General features: G+C 51.8%; 2 protein-coding genes across 12 annotated transcripts in view; one reads left to right on the forward strand and one right to left on the reverse strand.

Annotated features, from left to right (window-relative positions):
* The first annotated feature begins 57 nt into the window (after positions 1 to 57).
* On the forward strand, positions 58 to 15,581 carry GSTZ1 (glutathione S-transferase zeta 1). Of its 7 annotated transcripts, XR_008393002.1 has the most exons (10): positions 3,562 to 3,714; positions 3,994 to 4,045; positions 5,823 to 5,890; positions 6,398 to 6,478; positions 6,837 to 6,962; positions 7,967 to 8,045; positions 8,506 to 8,558; positions 9,305 to 9,354; positions 14,064 to 14,507; positions 15,078 to 15,581. XR_008393002.1 is itself a non-coding variant. In XM_037145252.2 (9 exons), exons 1-9 carry the CDS (start codon positions 152 to 154, stop codon positions 10,232 to 10,234), a joined length of 651 nt encoding a protein of 216 aa, XP_037001147.2. In that variant the 5' UTR covers positions 58 to 151; the 3' UTR covers positions 10,235 to 10,625. The 7 variants fall into 7 exon arrangements, 6 of the variants coding, with proteins under 6 accessions (XP_037001147.2, XP_037001151.2, XP_037001146.2 ...); XM_037145252.2 differs by lacking the exons at positions 3,562 to 3,714; positions 14,064 to 14,507; positions 15,078 to 15,581 and adding exons at positions 58 to 166; positions 10,108 to 10,625; XM_037145256.2 differs by having other exon boundaries at positions 14,064 to 15,581.
* An 80-nt stretch (positions 15,582 to 15,661) lies between these two features.
* The window catches only part of TMED8 (transmembrane p24 trafficking protein family member 8), a 39,454-nt gene continuing 31,907 nt past the window's right edge, over positions 15,662 to 23,208 (reverse strand). For all 5 annotated transcript variants that reach the window (XM_053673300.1, XM_053673297.1, XM_053673296.1 and 2 more), the window contains one exon: positions 15,662 to 23,152. In XM_053673300.1, coding sequence (XP_053529275.1) covers positions 22,935 to 23,152 — 218 coding nt within the window. In that variant the 3' untranslated portion in view covers positions 15,662 to 22,934. The remainder of the gene's footprint in view (positions 23,153 to 23,208) is intronic.

The following is a 23,208-nucleotide window of genomic DNA, read 5'->3' on the forward strand; positions in this document are numbered from 1 at the left end:
GCGGAGACCTTTGGAATTATTCTAGTCCGACCCCTCGCCTAGGTTCTGACGTGTAATTGTCCCACTGGGCCTCAGTCGGAGAGTGGGAGAGTCAGAGAGTCCCAGACGTGAAGTTTCCTGACTTGGACGGGAGAATCGCCCGAAGTGCGAGATGTTGGCGAGGAAGGTTTGTGCCACGCGTCCGGGGAAAGGGGCGCTACTCAAACACTTAGAAACCTGGGGTGGGCGGGATCGAAAGGAGTCTCAGCCTCGCCCACAGTTCCGACAAAGATTCCCAGCTTGCGGTGCTCGCTCAAGCCCGGTCTTGCGTCTGCGCGCTGCGCCCTGGAACTTTGTGGTCGGTGAAGGGGTGGCTTTGTGTTGGCGCACCCTGTTGGGGATCCTTCGCTCTTCGCAAGATGCCCCTCTACGAGGCCTCCCAAACGTATGGCCATACAGGGTTGTGTGCATTTTGAGAGAACGCCAGGGGCGAGGGGAGGCAGTGGTGCTTCACAATCACCGAGTAGCTTCCTGGGCCTGCTCCGGAGCCACTGTTTCGGGCTTTGGATGAAGGGGCCAGAGAATCTGCGTGTTTAGTATGCACCCCAGATGAATCGTATAAAATTTGCAGCACAGCTCTTGTAGCTCAAAGGACGGTGGCAGGCACATGGAATATAGCATCACTTTAACAATGTAGAGCCCTCTCGCTCCCAAATGGGATTTTAGGAGTCTCGAAAGTCGTGCACAAGAGACGGTTTTAAAATAAAATCTGCCAGTGTGGTCAGAATCTATGTTGGAATTGGGAACAAAATTCTTCCAAGAGTGGTGATGAGATGGATGCTTTGCTTGGGCTTAAAATTTAGCTCTACACATGTAAAAAGGAACACGGAATGGTATATATAATTATCATTATTTGGTAAAAAGAAAAGTAGAAACTGCCCTTCAGTAATGGCCCATGAGTAGAAAACCTGAGGGGAGCAGCATTTAGAGTGACTCTGGTCACCCTTAGCACAAGTGGAAGGATTCTAAGATGATGTCTGCCACTCCAGCAGTCCTGACCCTCACTGGCAGTCCCTGTCTTGGCCCCAGGTAAGGAAAGGATGCACCTCCAAATATAGAACCTCCCACTGTAGCCACCCAACTCTCACCCTTCCAAGGACACCTGCTGCCCATCACTTGCGCTCTGTGCCAGGAGCACTTTTGCTTTCCCCACACAAGGTGCCTTCAGTACTGGCTGGAACTCCCTGGCTCAGAAACCAGCTTGAGAGGGCCTCAGTTGTCACTTGTGCCCTCGCCCACCTTATAAGACAGAGTTGGTACTTTGGGGATGGTGCGAGCAGGTTCAGATAGCAGCTTGATGTGCTGGGGGATGCAAAAGGGAGACAGAACTTGGGTGAAATGTCCATAGTTGGAGGGATAGTTAGGCAAATTCTACTGAGTTCTCCCTCATCCATATGGATACATGTGTCTGCTGGAAGATTCATGAGTGCTAATGACTAGTAACTGTCCTGGGGACTGCTTTGAGATGCAGGTTACTCAAGAAGCACCAGAGGAATTAACTTTGACTCCCATGAACTGTAGAGGAGAGGTCACACACTCAGCTGCCTCCAGGGGCCTGCAGACAACAAAAAAGAAATGAGCCAAGTCAGGGCCATGGCAGATCCCTGAGTAAGGGAGCTGTTTATTGGTTCCAATCAGTTGCTGCTCAGGAAGCCAAGTCCACTTTCTCCAGATTTTTATAAAGAAAAAAATAGACAACAGGATTCGTATATGAAACATCCAGATTTTGCCCTGGCTGGTGTGGCTCAGTGGATTGAGTGCAAGTTTGCAAACCAAAGGGTCGCTGGTTCGATTCCCAGTCAGGGCACATGCCTGTGTTACAGGCCGGGTCGCCAGTACAGGACTCGTGAGAGGCAACCACGCATTGATGTTTCCCTCTCTTCTCCTCTCTAAAAATAAAGTAAATAAAATCCTTTTTATAAATCCAGACTTTTTAATGTTGGCAAACTGCAATCATCCCTTGATATCTGTGGGGACTGGTTCTAGGACCCCTTCCCTCCATGCCTACAAAATCTGAGGATGCTCAAGTCCCTTATATAAAACTATACACTGTAGTTTAAATCATTTCTAGATTACTTGCAATACCTAACACAACAGAACTTCTATATAAGTAATTGTTCTACTGTATTGTTTAGAGAATAACAAGAAAGTCTATGTACTCAGTACAGACCCAACCAAAGCAAACATCATAGGCTTAACTACATAGTACATGTCAATAACAATGTAATTTTTTTTCTGAATATTTTCAATCTACAGTTGGTTGAATACTCCCCTGAAGGTAAGAGGAGAGCCAAGTGTAATTGAAATGTTTCTAAATACTTTGTAGACCATTTTCACCGGGGGCCATATCAGCCTTGAGGTTGCCTTCAAAGCGCCAAATGTAATTTTAGGACTGTGTAAATGTAACTACTCCTTAACCGTTAAGCGAGAGCTCGGTGCTGCAGCTGGGTAGAAACAAGGTGCCAGCCAGGTAGATAAAACAAGGTGGAGGGCCAGATTGGGCCTGTGGGCCTGGTGTTTGCCACCTGTGCTGTAGACCAAACAGAACACTGGACTGCCAGCCTGCAGCCTCAGCTTCGGAGCGAATGGGTATGTACCCCAGCTACTTTTATGAGACCAGCTAACAGCCCAGAGGATGGGTGGGTGAGGGGTTTGAAAGCAGTGGGCACCAAAGCATCAAGAATTAAGATTCCTGGTCTTTCTGCTAATGCTGGGAGGAATCTAAGGCATCATTTTAGGGCAACTCTTCATTTTACAGACGAGGGTGCTGAAGACTAGAGAAGGCAGGAGTCTGTCCAAGGTCATACAGAGCTGGTTCCTGCACTGGGACCAGACCCTGGATGCCAGCTCCTTGCCCGCTGCACCACATGAACGACACCGGGCTGCCCTGTCTGCCCAGGACACCAAACCTGATGCGGACCCGGCTCGTGGGGTTTGCCACATTGTAGCTGAGGCACGAGAAACTCACATGGACTACCAAGTCCTGTGGAGGAAAAGGGGCAGCATAGTTTCTCTCTCAAGGGGAGAAAAAGCCGCAGCCTCTGCCTTGACAGTCTTTATTTCTTTTTTTTCTGGGCACGTTACATGATGGTCCTCATTTACTATGCACCTGTTTGCTTTAGGTGGTTACCTTTTACAAAAAACAAGGGAGCCAGATGCTGCTAATCACATCACAGAAGGATATTTGTAAATGCAAAAAGAAAAGTGGTTGAACCAGTTACACTTGTCCTTGGAAGGTTTAGCATGGATTTTAGGAAGTTACTTTGCAGTAAATGTTTGCTGCCTCCATTCAGCGTGAGGGAGTTTTAGAAAAAGCAAGTCTCATAGTAGTGTAGGTACAGTGCAGGCCTGATTCCCCACGACAGAACCTATCTGTGGGGGTGGGGTGGGTCCTGTGCATTGGACTTTGCTTTCCACTGGGAGCTGGGCCCATGCCACACAGAATGGTCTCCTACATAACCTGGCTCCACCAGGGGCATAAGGAATTTCCGCAAGTTGGAAGGAGGTGCCCTTCTGGTCCCAGACAAAGTTCCCCCAACGCCCACCCAGCACCGCTTCCCCATTGGTTCGTGGGATTCACCCTTCAGGGTCCCTCCCCCTGCCCTGCTGCTCTGTGTTAAGGGACATTCCCCAGAGGCCAAGGGTTGCCACAGCACCATGACTGAGTCTGGCAAGGTAAGGAGGGTGTTTGGAGGCTGGCTGCCCTGTGAGGGGCCTGGCAGGTGTCAGGAACACAAGACAGCACGGTGTGGAGCCCAGGGGCTCCACCTGAGGCCTCTGATCCAGAGCACTGAGTCCGGCCTGAGGTGCCCTGAGGCAGGAGGCTGGCAGCATGGGAAGAAACTGCTGGCCTGGAACCCCCGGCTGGGGGCTAGTGCCTCCTCCCCAGGGGGTCCCTGGGTGGGGAACCCACGAAGCGCAGGCTGCCAAACACCTTGTCCTTTCTCTCCTCAGCCCATCCTCTATTCCTATTTCCGAAGCTCCTGCTCCTGGAGAGTTCGAATCGGTAAGAGGTGCACCTGCACCGAGAGCCTCGGGAAGGTGGGATGGGGTGGAGGCAGCCCAGGATGGCTATGAATGCAGCCCAACACAAAATGGTAAATTTACTTAAAACATTATGAGATTTTTTTGTGTGATTATGTGTCACAATATATTTAATGTGTGGCCCAAGACAACTAACTCTTCTTCCAGTGTGGCCCAGAGACACCAAAAGGTTGGACACCTGCACGGCCTAGGGGAGCAAGACAGCCTGGGACAGAGGGTGCCCTATCAGACAGCAGTGTGCCCCCCAGCAACCGTCACCCCCGGCCTCCTGGAGCCCTCGGCGGGGAACGGCCCCTCCACCTAGGAGTCCGACCAGAGGAGAGTGGGGGTGGCAGCCAGGGGCCTCGTTTTCTCTCTGGGGCCTGCCGCCCCTCCCACTGTGCCCTCCAAAGCTCCTTAGCAACTGTGCTGAACGCGGGCCCACAAAATCTAGAGCACCTTGGTAACAGGCAGGAAACTAGCCGGCCTGCTTCCGTTCTTGTCTTATGTGATCTGGCAAATTAAACAGAACTGGCCATTGTCCGCCCCAGCTTAACCTTTCCCTCCCTCAGTTTGGCAGAGCCCTTGGCAAAGGTCCGGGTCCTGGCAGCTCCCACCGAGGGAGAAAGTGCTGAGTGCTCTCTGCCCGTCTTCCCTCCTGCCTCACAACCCTACGGGGCAGGTACCATTACTGCCTGCATAGCACAGGTGAGGGAGCTGAGGCGCAGAGGCTCAGAAATTTGCTTGCCCAAGGCTTCACCAGCTAATAAACTAACGTGATGAAGTCTGAAGCTGGCCCTAAACAGGAAGCCATCCTCCAGGGCCCCTCCCCTGCCCCACAGGCATTTGGTATTTTCTGGAATGAGGAGGCAAGGGCACTGGGGTGACAGAGGACCCATTTCTCCAAGATGACGTCCGTGGGCCCAGAGCCTCTGCCCCGGCTGGGCCAGACGCCAGAGCAGTGTGAGTGCAGTCTCTGCGCCTGCCTGCATTTCTCTCTTCCACTTGGCCCCAACCACATTCACCCTCCAGAATGGAGCTGACCAGCGCCGAGGAGGAGCCCCCATCTCCCAGGCTGTCTTCAGACTGGGACAAGTCTCGTCCCCCTCCCCTACCTCCTTTGCCCTTGCAGGAGACCGGCCATCACCGAATTTCAGGGCACGAGTGTGCGTGCACACACTCACACGCTAGGGTGGAGTGAGTGAGGGTTTTTACCCTCATCTTGCCGGGGGAAATCGTCAAAGGGGATGAAGAGAAAGTCTGGTCCCTGGGCATCGCAGCAGATGCTCTGACACCACCAAAGAACCCGACACCCAGCTTGTAATCTGTCATAAACAAAAGCAAAGAAAATGGATTACAAAGTGATTGTTCTCTAAACAGTGTCATCTGCCTGTGCATGTGCTTTGAGTCACTTGAGCCCCTTCCCTTGGCCCTTAGATGCCTTCCCGAGCGAATAATTGCTCGTCTCCAGCACAAAGCCCTGCTCAGCCCTGTCTAAGGCCCGGGAGGGGGCAGAGATGAGGAGGACACTTCTCTGCTGTCCCCCAGAGCCCACAGTGTGCCAGGCAGGAGAAGCAGGGTGTCATGGGCCTGGGTTGGGGGAGCGGGTGGTGACCAAGGAAACCAGAGAGGAGGGGTGAGGGCCGTGCTGAGCCCTGACCACCCAGCAGTGTGGAGAAAGCCTGTCTGCAGCCTCCTGTTGCCCTGGGAAGTGGAGCCAGAGGCTGACCCCTGACCCTGCTGTCTGCCGTCTCTCCTAGCTCTGGCCTTGAAGGGCATCAACTATGAAACAGTGCCTGTCAACCTCTTAAAGGAAGGGGGCCACCAGGTAAGGAGCTACTCTCAGGCCATAGTGTGGGAGTCGGACGCATCGGCAAGGAGTTCGTCAGGGGGTGCAGACCATCCCAAGAGGTCCCCTGGCCGAGGGGGCTGCTGGCGTGCTCTCGTGGGAACAGGTGGCAAGCTGTGCAGCAGGAGGAGCCATGGGAAGGACCCGGGCTTTGGGCTCCACACCACAGCCTGGCCTCTCAGTGCCTGACCCAGGAGGGTGGGTAGCGAGTGGGTCCTTGCCCCATGCTGGGCCCTCTGGATGGACTTTGGTGGCCAGCGACATGGGATGAAGCCTGTAGCTCAGTAGCCACTGGAAGCTGAGTACTGCACAGATGGCTCAGGCATTGCCTCGGGCCTGGGAGCCAGGGCCCTCACAGAGGAAGGGGGAGGTGCAGGGCTAGGCAGCAGGCCCAGGGCCTCCCTGCTTGCCTCGTTCTGCTCTAGCTCGTTCTGCTCGTTCAGCTCAGGCCAGGCCGCCCAGCCCACCAGGGCCCTCTGTCCACAGTTCTCTGAAGAATTCCAGTTACTGAATCCCATGAAGCAGGTGCCGGCCCTGAAGATCGATGACATCACCATCAGCCAGTCAGTGAGTGCAGGGCTTGGGAGGCCCGAGTGGGATGGTGCCCTGCAGGAGAGGACCTCGTGGCTCTTCCTTGTCTGAGTATGGCCAAGGCACCAAGCGCTTAGTAGGGATGCGGTAAATCTTGGTCTGAGGGAGGAAGGGTGGTTGGTTGCTTTGGGAAGTGAAGGGAGACTTGAGCATATGGGGGACCAAGTTCTGCAGGAGAAGGGCCCCAAAAGAGCTCGTCCATCTAGGGAGCCTCTTGGCTTCACAGGGTTCGAACTGAGTAGGGCAAGGAGGAGGGGGGTATGCAGGCCCTGCCACCTCTGGCCCAGGGGCCCTGGGACCCCTCTGGGCTCCCCTCACTGCTGCCTCTGGACAGCTGGCCATCATCGAGTACCTGGAGGAAACTCGGCCCACTCCACGACTCCTGCCTCAGGACCCAAAGAAGAGGGTCTTCGTGCGCATGATCTCCGACCTCATCACCAGCGGCATCCAGCCCCTGCAGGTGTGGCACTCGTGCGCCCCCACACTCGCACACTGCCTGTGGCAAGCCCCCAGTGGGGTGCCCAGCTTGGATGTGAGGGCAGCCAAAGGATGGGGAGGGACTGTCAGGGACTTAGACCGGAGTCACATGGTGGGGCAGGGGGAAGGGGTGGGATCCCGGAAATCATCCACTCTGCTGGGTCCCCAACCGCTTTCCCAGAAGCCCTGGGCTCCCCAGGATGCATCCAGAGGTACTGAAGGGGGAAAGGGCCAGGTAACAGGAAGCACCTGAGCAGCACAGGTCCGGGCCTCTCACCTTCATTAGCCAGAGCAGCCTCCCATTCATCTATTCCGTATCCTGGACCAGCATTTCCATAAGATTTTTATTTTTTATAAAGTTACCACTGAGTTTTTAAAAATATGATTTTAATAAAACAATCATCTGAGCTAACTCCTCCTGACTTTGCAAATGAGGGAATAGCCCCAGGAAGATGGAGTGACTTTGCAGTCACTCTGCTAAGACAAAGCAAGGACCAGAGCCCAGGACCAGGAGCTGTGTACCTGTGTCCCCCTCCCCCATGTCCCTTTGTTTTTTTTGTAACAAAGGGGGTTGTCGCAGACAGTCATCCTCATTTTATAGATGAGGAAGCTGAAGCCAGTCCTGTGTGCCTCCCCACCCCCACCCGCTGTACTGCACTCCCCCTCCTCACAAAGTACCACATTAGGGAAAAGGGATGGGAGGGAGAGGCCACGGGTTATGGCCACACCCATCACCGCTGCCTGGCAGTGTCCTGCGCCCCTACCCTTGCACATCTCTGCCGGAGTCACAGGCTTCCAGACTACAGGGGCCACTGGGGCTGCCTGAGAAGGGGCTGCTGAGTGGAGCCTCCTTTTAGCCTCAGGGCCCTGATGGGAGGAGGGCTGCTGGAGCCTGGGGGACAGGCAGAAAGGAGAGGAGGGAAACTGCGCTTCCCTGAGGGGGCGTGGCTCCCAAAGCCAATCACAGATTTTCCTTGGGCTGCACAGAACCTGTCTGTCCTGAAGCAAGTGGGAAAGGAGAACCAGCTGATCTGGGCCCAGAAGGCCATCAGTTCCGGTTTTAATGGTGAGTCCTTACTCCTGTGAGCTGCCCCGAGGTGACCTCTCAGAGAAGTGGCCCCAGTGCCCACGGCCCTGAGCATCTGAAAAAGCTTTCCAGGCTCTTTGACCTTGACAGTGGTGTGGAGGGGGGTAGGCAGGGCTGAGGGCGGGGGTGGCATCCAATCCCGGCCTCCACCTCTGGGGACCTCTGTACTTGAGGCCCCTTGGAGCTGGACGGCCCAGCCTCCGCTCTTCACTGCCCACTCCAGCTGGAAGACCAAGGCCAGCAAAGCGCCAGCCTGTCAGTGTCCTCCCCACGTGTCTGTCAACTCCCTCTACATCTGGCTGCCACATTCTCTCCCACACACATGCCCCAGCCTGCCCCTCAGACAGCCACCCATTTCAGTACCAGCAAGGGCAAGGCCCAGAAAGGCCCATCTCCCCTTGCTGTGCCCAGAGTCAGCGCATCCCTATGGTCCCCACAGCTTTGGAGCAGATCCTGCAGAGCACAGTGGGGAAGTACTGTGTGGGAGACGAGGTAAGCCCTCCCAGGCCTGCCCACCCCCTCCCACTCAGGCTCAGCCGTCTCCCTCCTCCCCAGGGCAGCCTCAGCTCAGAGAGCTTCCTGAGAAGGCGTGGGGGTGGGGGAGGAGAAGGGACCAAGGTCGTCCACTCTGTGCCAGCAGAAGGTAGCTCATGGGGAGCGCCACTGTGCCTTCCTAGTCAGCTGCCTCTGCAGGAAGCGAGTCTCATTCCTGAAGGTGGTCAAGCTGAAGACCTCATCTCGGAGCTGAGGATGTGGTCTAGGCATCAGCTGAGGGGTTAGTCTAGATGACATCTGCCTTCCCTCCCCATTCTGAGACTCCAGGGCTCAGGTGCCCTTGACTCCTACAGGCTGAGGCCCTGGCCCTGTGCTAATTCTGGTTCCAGGGCCCCCACCCCCACCCCGAGGCACCTCCCTCTGGGAGCCCTCACTAAGGGCTTGTGGTGGCGTTTCTTACCCCACACGGTATCTCCACTGAGGCCATCAAACCTCTGGCCACCCACAGGGTTGGCTGTCAGGGCAACTGGAGCAGGGCCTGGGAGAAACCCTCTGCTCTTGGGGACAGACCCAGACAGGCCCAGGGGGGACAAGGAGGGGGATGGGGCAGCGGGAATGGACGGCAAGGCCAAAAGCAAATGGGAGCATCGGGCTGGCCACCTAGTACTTCAGTCAGTTACACTCGCCCAGCCCGTGAGGCTGGGCTGCACCCCCTGACATGGACACACCCAACGCTCTTTCAGGTGTCCATGGCCGACATCTGCTTAGTGCCTCAGGTGGCAAATGCTGAAAGGTAAGAGAGCACTCTGACACCCTCCTTCTTCAACCTGGCTCCTCTGCTCAGAATGCCCAACCTGCTCCCACAAAATGCCTTCCTCCGCCCACTTCAGCGACTCGGGTAGTGTTTCGTGTAGAGAACTCTCCCAGGCTGGCCCCTGTGCGGGACCACGCCGGCCACTGGGAGAGACGGGGCAGAGGTAATCACGCCCAACTGCACACCCCGCTCCGGAGGAGAGGCGGCTCAGCTGGTGGACGGCCCTAGAAGAAACCACCCGAGAGCCGGCTGCCCCGGACGTGGTGCGGCTGTGCCCGGCAGTGAGCTCGCCCCTGCTTCCCTCCAGCAGCCCTTCAGGACGGCAGGAATGAGAACCTGTCTGTGGAAGGCACTGCGTTAGGCTCCCTTCAGGGTACAGAAATGTGACACATTCCCTGTCCCCAGGAAGCTTATGCCATGGTGGAGAGATAATTTGTATATGTAAATATCTAGCACTGTGTCTTGCACGTGGCAAGTTCTCAATAAATAGCCATTGCTTGGAGTAGGAACAGCAGGCAACAGAGACAGCAGACAACACGGCCCAAGAGCTGCCCCTCCCCAGAGAGCTACCTGTGAAGAAGGCCTCCGCCTGGCAGGGCCACCCTCCTAGCCCTTCCCTGGCTTACCCCAGAGCCTCCTCCAGCCCTGCTTCTGTGCTCCCCTCATCGCCCACAGGGCAGTCTCCCTGCGCCCATGCACGCCTTGGCTGAGGTGGGTGTTTCTCTGCCACAGGTTCAAGGTGGACCTCACTCCCTACCCTACCATCAGCCGAGTTAACAAGTCACTGCTGGCCTTGGAGGCCTTCCAAGTGTCTCACCCCTGCCGGCAGCCAGACACGCCCCCCGAACTGAGGGCCTAGCCCTCAGACCATGCACCACCGGTGCAAGAGCAGAAGCTAGGTGGGCTGACCAGGCCTGGAAGTGAGCGAGCCCTCACTGGAGAAGCAGGAGACGTGTACTCCTAGCCCTTGAACTTGAACTCTGGCCCTGGATCTGCCTTTGCACTGAACCTCTGCCTCTGTCCCTTCATCTGTCAGAAGTGATCAGGGTGGCCATGATTGGGCGGCTCGGTTGGAGCACCATCCCATACACCAAAAGGTTGCAGGTTCGATTCCTGGTCCGGGCATGTACCTAGGTTGTGGGTTTGATCCCCAATCAGGCTGTGCTTATGGGAACAGCTAATCAATGTTTTTCTCTCCTCCCCACCCCCGTTTCTCTTTCTCTAAAAGTAATTAAAAAATGTGTCCTCGAGTGAAGATTAAAAAACATAAAAGGGGTCAGAGTGGGTTAGGGGATGCTGGGAGGGAGGGAGGCAGGGACATTACCTGCTACCTATGGCAGGGCGAGGTCATTAAGCTGGAGTGAGCACATGGACTAAATGCCCGGCAGGTTTACCGGAGAGCCATAAGGAAGTCTGTGTGCCTCTTCCCGTCCCCTCCACTGTCCCTCACCCCGAAGAATGCCCACACTGCCATCTGATCATTAAGCTGAAGCCCGGGCCTCCAGGTTGTGAGGTGTTCAGTTTTCAGTTAAGGCAGTTCCAGGAGACGAATAGTCTTTCTAGCTGGAATTCCCCCGTTACTGGACCAGGAGAGGAAGTCAGCCAGCCCCCTGCCTACGCTGTGGTAGGCCTGGTCCCTGAGACCGAAGCCCAAAAGATTGCCTGAGAATCAGATAAGATCCAGAAGAGAACAGAAATGAGAGGCTGGCAAGAAAGCGTTTGGTGACCAGACAGGCTCCCAGGGCTAGGAAGGGCACCGCTGTTGAGAGTTCCACCCCAGCTCTGAGGGAAGTGGGCCCTCCAACCCAGTCCCTCACCTTCGGAGGCAGCAAGATGAGACACGGTGTAGTCCAGCCACGAAGAAATGGTCAGGGAACTGGAGGAAGCCTCAGCCTTAGGCAGTGGGAACCGCTACTGGCCAGACTAGCTCAGGTGACCTGCCAGGTAGCAGCAGTTTACCTTTGGTCCCCGTGCCTGGCAGTGTTCGATCAGAATCAGGATCACAGCTTAGCAGAGATGTAGGGAGACTGGGTCCCTTATGTGAGTGAAACAAGATGACCTCAGAGTCCTATACCTGAGGTTGCATTTCCCCTGCATGGCTGAGGGTCAAACAGGAAGTTAAAGGTCTGTGCGTCTGGTTCAGATGGAACGCACCTTGCTCAGCCCTGAGGCCCTTCTCCTCCGGCCCTCTAGTTCTCCCTCCACCTCCTGGGCTCCTTTGTGGCCTCTTTCTCTCTTGGGCAACCTCGGTTCCAGGCTCTAAAATGACCAAAGTGAGCCACTGTAGTTCCCGAGGTGAGTCTGTCCTGGTAAAGCCAGAGTGAAACAGGGAAGTAGCTAAAACACAGCAATGATGAGGAGACTCAATGGCACCTCCTGTCCTACCCTGCTGCCGTCTGGACCCTTTGCTCAGGTCACTCCAAACTTGCCTGGCTGGGTAAGGCTCAGCTAGGCTCTCTCCAAGAAACCTTTACTTGAGACAAGAAACTAATAGCCTGGTTAGCATTTGAAATAGGTGATGAGGACTCCTGCAGAATGTGAGGGCGGACGAACTGGGGAACGGAGGGCAGCCCCACACTGAGGCTGTGTTCCTGCACGTCCCTACCATGCGTGGAGCGTGTCCCGTGCTCCACGGCAGCGTGCCTCCCTGGGCCTGAGCCCGCCTCGGGGGCTCAGCTGGGCCGGACGGGCTGCTGCTGTCACGTCCCAGGGATGAAGGAGGCAGCTGGCTCTGCCTTCCACCAACAGGCCTTTGGGAGCCCAAAGGATCTGAAACCATTTCCAACACCTCCGAGGTAAAAAGGTTCCCCCGCCCTTTCTTCCTCCCAGTCTCATCTCCGGGTAACACAGAAGCCCAAGAAACTTCTGGGGAGTGAGGGAGAGAATCTGCATCTAGGACAAGGTACAGAAGGAAACCTGAGATCACTCCCCCTACCCTGAATGATTCCAGAGAGAACTAGGTGTAATGAGCGGGTGAACCAGGATTTTTCCTAGAAGAAAACAATCTTGTGTCTACACCTGCTGGTAATGGACTTACATTCCCCTCCACCCAGGCCAGCAGCAGGCAGTGAGCCCCTCAGGAAGCCCCCACGGACTGGGAGCTGGGACGTGTGGGCATCTGACTGGCGATGCCGCAGACGTGACCCCTGCTCTCACTGGGCTTATGCGTGCTCACTCCTGGAGACTTAAGCAGGCGCTCTAACGCTCCCACTCATCGTGGGTCTGTTGCTGCTCTGCTTTCTGGTCCAAGGTGACTTCCAAAAACAGACATATTTTCAACCCAAGTCTCTTCCCCAGCAGTATCAAAATATTAACTGGTTTAATCTGGGGCTTCATTAGCCATTCTAACCTTGATGGCAAGAGCTTACTGGATTTCAAGGAAATCTAAACCAGGTAAAGAGGCCATCCAGCCTCATTATCAAACATTTAGAAACCGTCCTGGTCAAGGGCACAGACGGACGGACTAGGTGTTCTCCCCGTAGTCCCCACCGCTCAGGTTGGCCTGTTCAATGGGAGTTTCCTGGTACGCGTCAAAGGAACACAGAAGTCAGCCCCGCGTGGGTGGGGAGGGCACAAATGCTTTGGCTTTTCCTCCGGACTCAGTGGAGATCCTTGGAGCCCATGACATTTCTGAAGCCCTCTTTTCTCATTGGTTTTCCCCAAACCCAGACAAACCTGTCCTTCTGCACAAAAACAAAAAGGTATCCAAGTCATAGGAATTCACTCTAGGCTGCTCTGAGGTGACTCACCAGGCAAGTCTGGGGTTCTTTCGAGTATTCCCGCATGGACCACCTGTGCCACCCAGAGGAGGTGACCGACCAAAGCTTTGTGGTTTTCAAATGCAGTCCCCCCGCCTTGTCTCATGATGCTTTTGTAAAGAGTTTTGTATTTGAAAGCTGGAACCTAAGCCACAGAGCTCTCCACTTAGTCCATAGCAACATGAACTGGTCTCAAACCAGGGCTGGGACTGTCCCTGCTGCTGCCTTTACCTAGAACCGAGGAGTGGACCAACCCAGGACAGACTCGGCTCTCAAGGGCCTGCAACAGCTCCTCTGTGGGTTTCAGGGGCTGGGGTGTGAGGAAGTGTGGGGAACTGGAGAGGTGGAATTGGGACGGCTGCGGAGAGAAGGCAGGCCCAGGAGCCACCGGCCCAGGGTCATCTGAAGGATGACAAAGCAGTGTGTTGGGGGAGTCGGGGGGCCCCAAGGGGCGAGCACAGGTTGTGGCTTCACTGAAGGACCACAGCTAATGAGAAGGGAGAACAGTCTGTCTGTCCTGGGCCTGCAGTTTCCAGTCAGAGGGAGACTATTGTGCGTTCCCAGCCCTGGGGCCTCCCTGGAGTCCGAATCATCAGGGAGGAGAGTTGCTCGGCTTCAGCCCCACCGCCACCCCCACACAGGGAACCAGGCCCTAGGGACCTGGGGCTGGCTACAGGGAGCCAGCAGAACCCTGTCCTCAAGTCCTGGAGACTGTGGGTGTGCTTTAGGGAGGAGGAGAAAGCAGCCTTTCTACGCCATCTCTGCAGCAGGGCAGCTCCCCCACGCTCCTCTGCGGTTCCGTTCCTCTTGCCGCTGTGACCCAAGTACCGAGCAAGGTGACTGGCCTCACTCCATAGATGTGTGTTAAACAAAAGATGTCCTTCCTGTGCGCTGTGGGTGGTCTCCCCGAATGTCTCTCTTCTCTTTCAGGGGCCTTAGAAGACCATGAAGGAGCAAATATTTCCCGAAATGCATAGACTTTTTTCTCTAGAGGTCAGACCAAATTGCTCCAAGGCTTAGCAATAATTAAGCTTCTATAAAAGGGTTTTGAAGATTACCTCCTCTGTGCCTCCTTCCAGTCTGCAAATAATGCTTATATTCAGGGGTCAGATGTATTTCTCAATGCAAAACCATCATCTATTTGGGAGATACTTTCCAACGGGGACTTCTCTCCAAAGGCTGAGCGGTAAAGGCCAAGTCCTTCCTCATTTCCACATCAGTTGTCAGATCTGTGAAGAACGATCAGTGGGCCCCTGATCCTGGAATGCGAGAGGCCACAGGGAGACGTGATCTGTCGTCTCCCCACAGTGCGAGTGGCCACAGAGGATGAGGAACAGATCGGAGTGGTCCTACCCTGGTAATTAGGTGGAAGTGGTAAGTCCTGGAAAATACTTTAGAAGGATGAAAGCAGGAAGGACTTGAGAACAAAGCAAAAAATACAGGATTTTGTTCCAAAGCAATTTTACATATCCACTAAGGAAAACAGTAAACTTATTGGACAAACAGGTGGATATACATGTTCATAAGTATTCATTTTATTGGCTCCTCCTGACTTCAAACAAAATTTATTTAGCTCCTAATTCTAAGGCCCCAGCAGGCACCATTCCACTTTGGGAGAATACCTGCAGTAAGATGGCCGAGTTTCACCAGAATCTCATGGGTTAAAGAACATCGGGCTGAATGTCAAGAGCTGCAGTGTGTGAGCTGCCTTCTGTAACCTTGCACTACGCCAGGGTCAATGATGTGACAGATATGAGTGCCATTAAAAATTAAGGAAGAATCTTCAGTATGTTAAGTGTTAGCAGTGACATATTCAGCATGCCCAATCGTAACTCAATTAGAATCGCTGGCTACATTCATAGTCTGGCTGGGATTTTCATCATCGGGTGTGGTGCATCATTTCACTCACGATTATTTCAGATCTCTTCCTCTTTTATACAACAGCCGCTAAAATACGCTGCAAAGGAAAGCAGAGACAGACCTACCGGGCTCATGGTGGAACCACAGATAATGGCTGAAGAAAGTGTTTAAATGGTGCCCGTCCCTGTACACATGGGAGCCCTTCTCATTCGGAAACGGACTCCAGGGACGTGCTATCTTACGGTGTCACTGCAGTAAATGCAAACAGGCTACATTAGTATTGCCCAGGCCAAGTTAATGACTAGCCTGGTGTCCAAAGTACTAGTTCCAAATTTGAACACAGCGAGCAAATTCATTGGAGAATGAGCACCACTGGGGACTCAACACTGGCAAAACCCAATAATGCTCTATTTAGTAATCATTACTCTAAACCCAGTTTTTCACTCTTGGGCTAAACCCAGTTCCCAGTTCATAATACTCTGCCATGAATCTTAATACAGATGAAAGAGCTATCATTAATCTCATTCCCAAGCTTCCTTAATTGCTGATTTTTTTTAATTTGTATAACCTCAATAGATTAAATTTATAGGATACCTTTCCTTTTAAGATGTTGAGGAGAGAGGAATAAACGTTTTAAATGTAAATTAGGTTAAGATATAACTCAAATGTTTCAGGTGCATAGTGAAAAAGTTTATTTATGACAGATTTCAAAACCGGGAAGGGAAGACAGAGAATGCACAAAAGCATCACAAAACTGTTCCATGATATAAAAACACAAGAACCGAGCTATATAAAGAACCATTGCCCGGGGCCACCAGCGTGTCACAGCGACACACCGGTGCGACAGGGAGAAGAAACGCGGTATTTTAAAGGAAAAGCCGATCAGCAGGACGTGATGGTTAAATAGCAGTTTGGTACAGAGCTCTCCGAAATCACAGGAGATGTTGGCAGCATTTTTCATGACAAGATATGTAAAACAAGTTGGCTGTAATAAGTGATTGGCTAAGATATTTTAAATAAAATGTTTGTATTTTAAATAAAAGACTTTCCCTTCCAGACCCCTTTTTGTAATGTCAGCGTCGATACATGAGACAGAATAAGGGAAAACGCCTTTGTGGTTGCCAATTGCTTAAACATCTACCAACAAAGCGTGCTCATCTTTCAACTGGCTGACAGCTCGGTGCGTGGCGGCCACGCAGGCCTTTCGGAAATCAGCTGGGTGGGCACGGCAGCTGGGGGAATCTTCAACACGTCCCTCTGCTCCCACTGTCCCTATTCAAACAGCTTTCTCGTAACCCATTGCTCTGATTACGAAGCAGCTCTCTTCTGGGAATTTCAGAAAACTTCCCATTATTGAGGAAACGTGGGTATGTGGCTAAGTGGCAAAAATTCAATTTGATTAAACGAAAAAATTTTTCATTTATGGGGCAATAATCTCAGAAAGGCATATTGGCGGAGTTTTTAATATGGAATTTCTTAGTTAAATGTACTATTTAGGACATAAGAGAAGAAATTAAAATAATGTTTCTCAGAGTATTCTTGCCTGAACCTAAAAATCAACAACAGCAGCCCTGACTGGTGTGGCCCAGCGAGTTGGGCGTTGTCCCGAAAAGCGAAAGGTCGCCAGTTTGACTCCTGGACGGGGCATGTGGCTGGGCTGAGGGCCAGGTCCCTGGCTGGGGATGTGAGAGGCAACCAATCAATACTGCTTTTATGTATCGACGTTTCTCTCTTTTCCCTCCCTTCCCCTCTCTGTAAAAATAAATAAATTCTTTATTTAAAAAGTCACAGACAAGGCATTTCTAACCTAAGTGAGGATGAGAGTTCAGGAAGATAACTCCTTAAAGTGACCGCCAGGTAAGGGCTCTTCTGTAACCCTATATCCTATGATATTTCAGGACAAAATTTTAGAATTGTTCATGACCCTGTATCAGAACTTTTAGAAAACACACTTTGTCCCCTGAAAGCCATTTCACATATGTATGACATTTTACCCCTAGATAAGCCCAAACTAACCACTTAAAATGACATAAAGCTATGGAATTTAATTTTGAGAGTCTGTATCTCTGGATTACTGGGGCACCTTTTCCTCAGCTCTCCAGGCGAAGAGGAGCCATGAAATTAGCTCTGGCCCACATGCCTGGGGCCTAAAAGAAATCAAAGTACACGTAATAGAAATCATACATTCAAAGCAGTGACCGGGACTAGAAATAATTTCAAAGCCAGAGCCTTGCCTTTGGACTTAGATTTTGAGGGAATGACTACTTATAAATAAGCCCCACTATCAAGGCTTCAGGCAATTAATTGGGTTTTCTGAGTATGGTGACAAGAGACTCCAACGGGAGGGGCTCTGGCCGTCTGGACTCAGGCAGGGGCGAGGCAACTCTCCAGAGGGAGCAGGGATTTCTGAAATCCGGCCCCACAGCAAAGTTCTTCTCATCCTTTGGGTGCCGAACCTCATCACATAAATAACTGGGTAGATGTCGACTAAGTGTCCACAGGTGCTGCACTGCTCAGACAGAGCAAAGCCGCGACACGGACCATGAGCAGGCCCCAGCCAAGCCAAAGCAGTCCTTGCAGAAGGGCCTGCCCGCCTTCCCAGAAAAGAGGATGCCAGGAACCAGCTCCCGGGGGCTTCTCCTTTGAAGGACGCCGAGGTCACTGCCTGCAGGAGACTGGTTCCTTCAGTGGGCCCCGAGGTCAGACTCCGAGAGCGCTGAGGAGCTGTGAGCTCACACCAATGTTACACTTACAGCCAGTAACAACAGAATACAGTTCCCACAGATGGAGGGCTCGCTCTACTTGTGAGCCAACTCTATGAACCCATCGGTCCCCTCGGTGTAGCACTGTCGCATCCTCTTCACCCTCCTGGCAGGTTAACAGGGGTCCCGACTGCAGTCACAGGTGAGTTACCCAGGGATCCCTATGGGACTGTGAGTCATCATCTGTCCTGCCAGTGGGGCTTCTGGTTTAAAGAACAAAGCCCTACTTCCAACCATGACTGACTGCTGCACCTACTCAATTTTATATCGCTATTACTTAATTCTGGTTAATCAGGTGAACGGAGGCCTTGGAGATCATGCTGCCAGTGCTAAAGTACCAGAGACAAGACATCAGAGAGAAATGGAAGGTGGCTAGTCCCTCTCTGCATCTCTAGCTGTGTGGAAACAAGGTCCCCAGGGACAGGGTCCCATGTGTGTGAAGACTGGGACTCTGGCCACGTGGACACTCAGCACAGGCTGGAGTACTGGCCATAACTGGTTTTAGACACCCTACTCAGTCCCCAAAGAATCATGCGTCACAGTTCCCTGAGCACAAACAATGATGTGATAACTTGCCCCCTGAATAGCATAAATCCCTTAGCAAGCTACCCCTCAAAATAACAAAAATGAAATTACCTTCCTTCAGAGAGAAACCCACTTTTCCAACTCTTTCGACCTCTGAGATGCTAGAGGGATGGTGCTCTTCCCTGTTCTAGCAGATTCAGGAGTTCTACAGAAAGAGACTAAAGAGTTTCACGTGGATCTTTTAGACTCAGGAGAATATGCAAACAGAAGCTCGAACAGGGGGAACAACTGTGTCTATTTGGTTTTTCCCATTTACTACTATGTGTAAACAAACCAGCCCACCCATTTTAAGGAAGATGGTGATCGCTACACCTCCCAGGGAGGTCAGCCTACAGGGGCACAGTTTGCTCACAAACATACTCTTATGTCTTGAGGCTCTTCCATGGCGTGAGTCAAAACTGATCCATTTCATCCCTTTCTCGGCCACAGTCAAACCACCTGGGGCCACAGGGACACAGCTGTAACTCTGCCTGGCTTCTTTCTAAACTCACCATCTTTTTCATGGCACTAGATGTGGCGGCCCCAGAAAACACAGCGATGAAATCAAACATCAGGCCAGGATTATAGTTAGCATAGGAAGCCTACTCTAAACTATTTCTAAAGTTGATCCTATTGGAAAAGGCAGTAAAGTGGGTTTGGGATTTCTAGAACAAGCACAGTGAGATCCCGTGAGGCTACTGGCTTAAAGAACAATTTCCAACTAATGAAATGCAAATTAAGAACTAAACAAAATCAGGACACAAGCAAAATTCCAGGATACATTTGATAACTTTTCTCTCTTCCCTTCATTGTCTCGTTTTCATGGCCTGCAGTCGGTCCAGCGAGGCAGCCCTGAAGCTGTACAAAACTTTCACTCCTGCCTCGTCCTCGAAAACAACTGTCTTTTATGTCAGTGTAGCATCACTCTGCAATGCACCTTAGGACCACATACTCTGGGGTTAAAAGCGACCTTTTACAGAAGAGTGGTTTACAAAATAAATACAGAAATACAGGCTTTGGGGTCTGGGTTTCACTTAATTCTTCCAAGGGGACTGGGGAAGGCTCATCAACACAATTCAGAATTTTGTATGTGTTTTACCATAATATCTAATCCCACTGATTAAAGTGAGACAGTGAGCTTTCAGATTTAATTCTTCCACGTACATATTACGGGGGACAATATATACATTTTAAAGGCTCAGTGTTTCTTTCCTAAATAACAGATAAAAGTATTTTTAAAGTGCATGAATCAATTATGAAAAAAACAAGAGTGGCCTCATTTCTAGTTGCTACCACTTCCATTATAAAGCTACACATCGTCTGAGGCTTGAGTTTTAATTTGAGTCCTGAGGATGTTCTCATAAAGCAGAAGAGATCAGAATAAAGTCCTGCCCTGGCAGCTTCACAGTCACTCTCACTCCAACACGGGCGTGCTGGAGAAGAACACAGCAGAACTTAAGGTCTGAGGAAGAGGGGAAACAGCTTGCGTTAGAAAGATGGAGGCCAGGAAACACTTTCGTGAGGACCGCCTCCCTGGGAACTCCTGTTGAAAGAAACAGGCCTGCAAAGATCCAGGGGCTCTCTGACCGAGGGCAGTTGACGTCTGTGCAGGGAACAGCTTCTAACTGAACACTTGCCGAAAGGAAAAGAGTGGTAGGATCATCTTTGTTTGAAAATTAGCAGCGTATAATTTTAAAATCTAGGTGGTGGTATGCATAAGCATGTTTACTATATATTCCTTTTCAAAACTCTGCAGAAAATTTTTCATAGTAAAATGTTGGAAAAAAATTAACCCTTTAAACACATCTTCTTTCTGAAAGCACCAATTCAAAAACTAAACAAATGGGAAAAATGTAAGGACTCAGCCACTGTGTGTAGAGAATTCTAGTGTCTCTCCTGCGGGGAAGTACTTATCTTTTGACCGTTAATGTTTATTTGTGCTCTGGGAGACAGGGTGAAGGCGAAAACACATGATTCTCATTTTACAGTCTGGTTCTGTAAACGTGGACGGGGAGAGACTGAGGAGACAGCTACCTCTTAGGATTTGCTGGGCTGTAAAGTTCTCAGCACCTATCTATGCTTCAGTAAGTATTATTTTGTCCCTCAAGTTCAATAATTTCAGGAATTTAACATGGGCATAGTGAATGGATTTTTAAAAATACCTTATTTTAGCTATTTTGTGCAAATGGAACAAAGAAACCCGACTGCTAGTGAAACAGCGGCAGAGGATGAAACGTAGGAACGTCCAAGACTTTTCAGAAGCGCCTGGACAGTGAGAGGCACACAAAGGCGACGGGAACAAGTCCCCGGGCTTCCCTGATGCGACAGAAGTAGGATTCCAAAGAAAATAAACACAGAGACTCTCACGGCAAAAATAAACAGTAAGTGTGACCCAGGGAGCTTGCTGTGGCCTGGCAGCTCCGTTTTAAGAGAAAGTCAGAAGTTAATAATAGGCAAGAAAAACAAGCAAGGCTTTAGCTGACCGGAGAGCAGCTCAGTAGAAAATCATGTTACAAAGATTCTATTAGCAAAGGCATGATTCAGCATCAGTGACGAAAGAGCGGTTGGTCATTCAGTTACCTGATGGGCCAGCGCAGAGCGGGTTGGCTTTTTGCTGCCCAAACAGAATCTAGAAAATAATTTCTAATTTCTTACAAGGTGTATAAATTTTGGCCAGTGTAATCCTCTACAAAACGCACTCAAATATAAAATAATGGTGGTGCGATGCTGCCCAGGGAGCGGGGAGGCGAGGGCAGCCCACCACATCCCGCCCTCCTCTGGGCTTTGCGCCCAGGGAAACCGGAGGAGCAGGCTGTGTCGCCTCTGCTCAAGACGCAGCCGCCACTGCAGACCTACTGCGAGGAGCCCTGTGCTTCCGTTTCCTGTCCCTACACGGAGGGGAGGCCTGGGGCGAGGCACTCACACGGGAAGGAATGAGCCAGAGGAAACCTGAAGAAGGGGACTCCTCAGAGGAGGCAAAGGACTTTGACATCCAGGAGTCACAGGATACCTGACTGGCTAGTCAAGTCCTCTGTCCTCAACCCGGGGCAAATGGGCACATTTTCTCACAACCTAGAATTGCTCACAGGGAATGCTGGGTAGGTTGGCGTCATCCGTCTCAGAAGGGGCAGATTCTTCCTGAAGCATCACAGGACTGACCTGCAGGAATGGAACATTATCACTTCCCAACTTCTCCTAAAACACTCACTCCACAGGAGAGGTGGCCTCAGTGGCTCAGAGCAGACGGAAGCCTTCTAACAGATGGAAACTGTTTCAAAGATAAAATGAAATGTGCATAAAAATAAATAAATAAAGTAATAAATAAATCTAATGATTTCTCAACATTCTGAGGACGTAACTCACTTGACACAAGAAATAAGAAACCAGGAAGTACCAACAACCACAGCGGTCCCTTCAAAGCCTGAGGCCCTGCCACCCTGGTGGCCACTGGCTGCCCCACCCCAAGGGGCTCCTGGGCCTCAGGGTTACAGAGTGGGAGTGGCCCCGCCAGGGGAATGCGAGGTCTGGCCTGGTAAAGAACTAATCCAACCAGCAGCCAACAGTGAAGCTCATTATTATCTTTCCTATGAGACTCTAAACATCAAAAGCTTTAAGCCCTCAATGCAACCTAAATGTGGGAATTTAGGAAGTCTGATTGGTTCCAAAGCAAAATTTCTAAAAAACACTCCCACTCTAAAGAAACAAAAGCACAGTTGGGAATCTGGAGTGCTGTTTTTGTTTTTTTCTTTTTTAACTTCCTTTGACTATGCAAAAAAAAATTTAGTAAGACTTGACTTTCAAAGATGTGGGTCCCGGCATCCATCCAGTACCTAACTGCCACCCTTTCCCCTTCAACCACCAGTGCCCATGGTAACGGACACGGCCTCCTGAAACAGGAAGTGATGGAGGCGAACTTTCTTCCCAGAAGACCCTAGTTACATTGATCGTCACTTTAGATTGCATGGAAGTTCTTGCTGTGAGGGCAAAGACACAGGCCTAGGAAAGGGGAAAGTGGAGGCAAACAGGCAGAGGCGAACCATCAGGACTGGCTGCACCCGTCCAAGGCAGTGAGGGCTCCCGGCCTGTGCTAGAGACCGCGAAGGACCAGCAGGTGGGAATATGGCAGTGGTTGAGAGGCTGGGCAGACCCTCTCCAGGCAAGAAACTCGCTCCTTCATGGACGACATGTTTTCCCCTCTTCCAGCCCTTCTAAACAGAGAGTGGGCACCACCGAATGCATCTGCAATAAAGGCTCTGGGAGAGGAGAGAGCAACTGAAATAATACACCTTATACCAAAATGAGCCTATCTTTAAAAGACAACGCTCGACTTGCTTTTAGGCTTTTGCCTGACGGGCACCTTTGTAGAGGGATTGTGCCTGAGTCTGAAGCAAGGAGAGTGGGAGTCATGGACCACGGAAGAGGGGCACGACACCACCACCTGCAGAAGCCAAGAAGGGGCAGAAGCTACGTGGGGTCAACGTCAGGCATGCCAGGCAGGGCGTGAGGGTCAGGAGCCTCACACTCAACTTCAAGCTCTTGCCTACCCCAAACGAGAAGCACCAGCTGGCAGCCTGCTCCAGCCAGCAAACACCGCCGGCCCGGTGCCCACGGGTCTTCAGCTGGTGTAGTAGATATGGAAGTAGAGGGTCTTGTTGCGCAGCAGGGAGTAGGAGTTGTCAAACTTGAGCAGGTAGACGCCCTCCCCGGGGTAGTCGTGGCTGCCTGCCTGCACGTCTCGGTGGCTGTCCCGCCGGTACACAGGCATGACCTCCCCATAGCGGCTCCGCAGGGAGCTCCTGGAGCCTCTCTCCACATCTCCAACTGGGACGAGGTCTGCATGAGCAAAATGGCAGAGTGTTTGAACAGGAGTTTAGAGACTGTGCTCGTAA

This window comes from Artibeus jamaicensis, unplaced genomic scaffold (genome assembly GCF_021234435.1).
Source record: "Artibeus jamaicensis isolate MK-2021 breed Jamaican fruit bat unplaced genomic scaffold, CSHL_Jam_final contig_851, whole genome shotgun sequence".
Classification (NCBI taxonomy): Eukaryota; Metazoa; Chordata; class Mammalia; order Chiroptera; family Phyllostomidae; genus Artibeus; species Artibeus jamaicensis.

Excerpts from the sequence above, each read along its gene's own strand:
- GSTZ1 (XM_037145251.2), top strand. Across the intron at positions 6,479-6,836 it reads ACATCACCATCAGCCAGTCA|CTGGCCATCATCGAGTACCT; the intron begins GTGAGTGCAGGG and ends GCCTCTGGACAG. Across the intron at positions 8,046-8,505 it reads CATCAGTTCCGGTTTTAATG|CTTTGGAGCAGATCCTGCAG; the intron begins GTGAGTCCTTAC and ends TGGTCCCCACAG.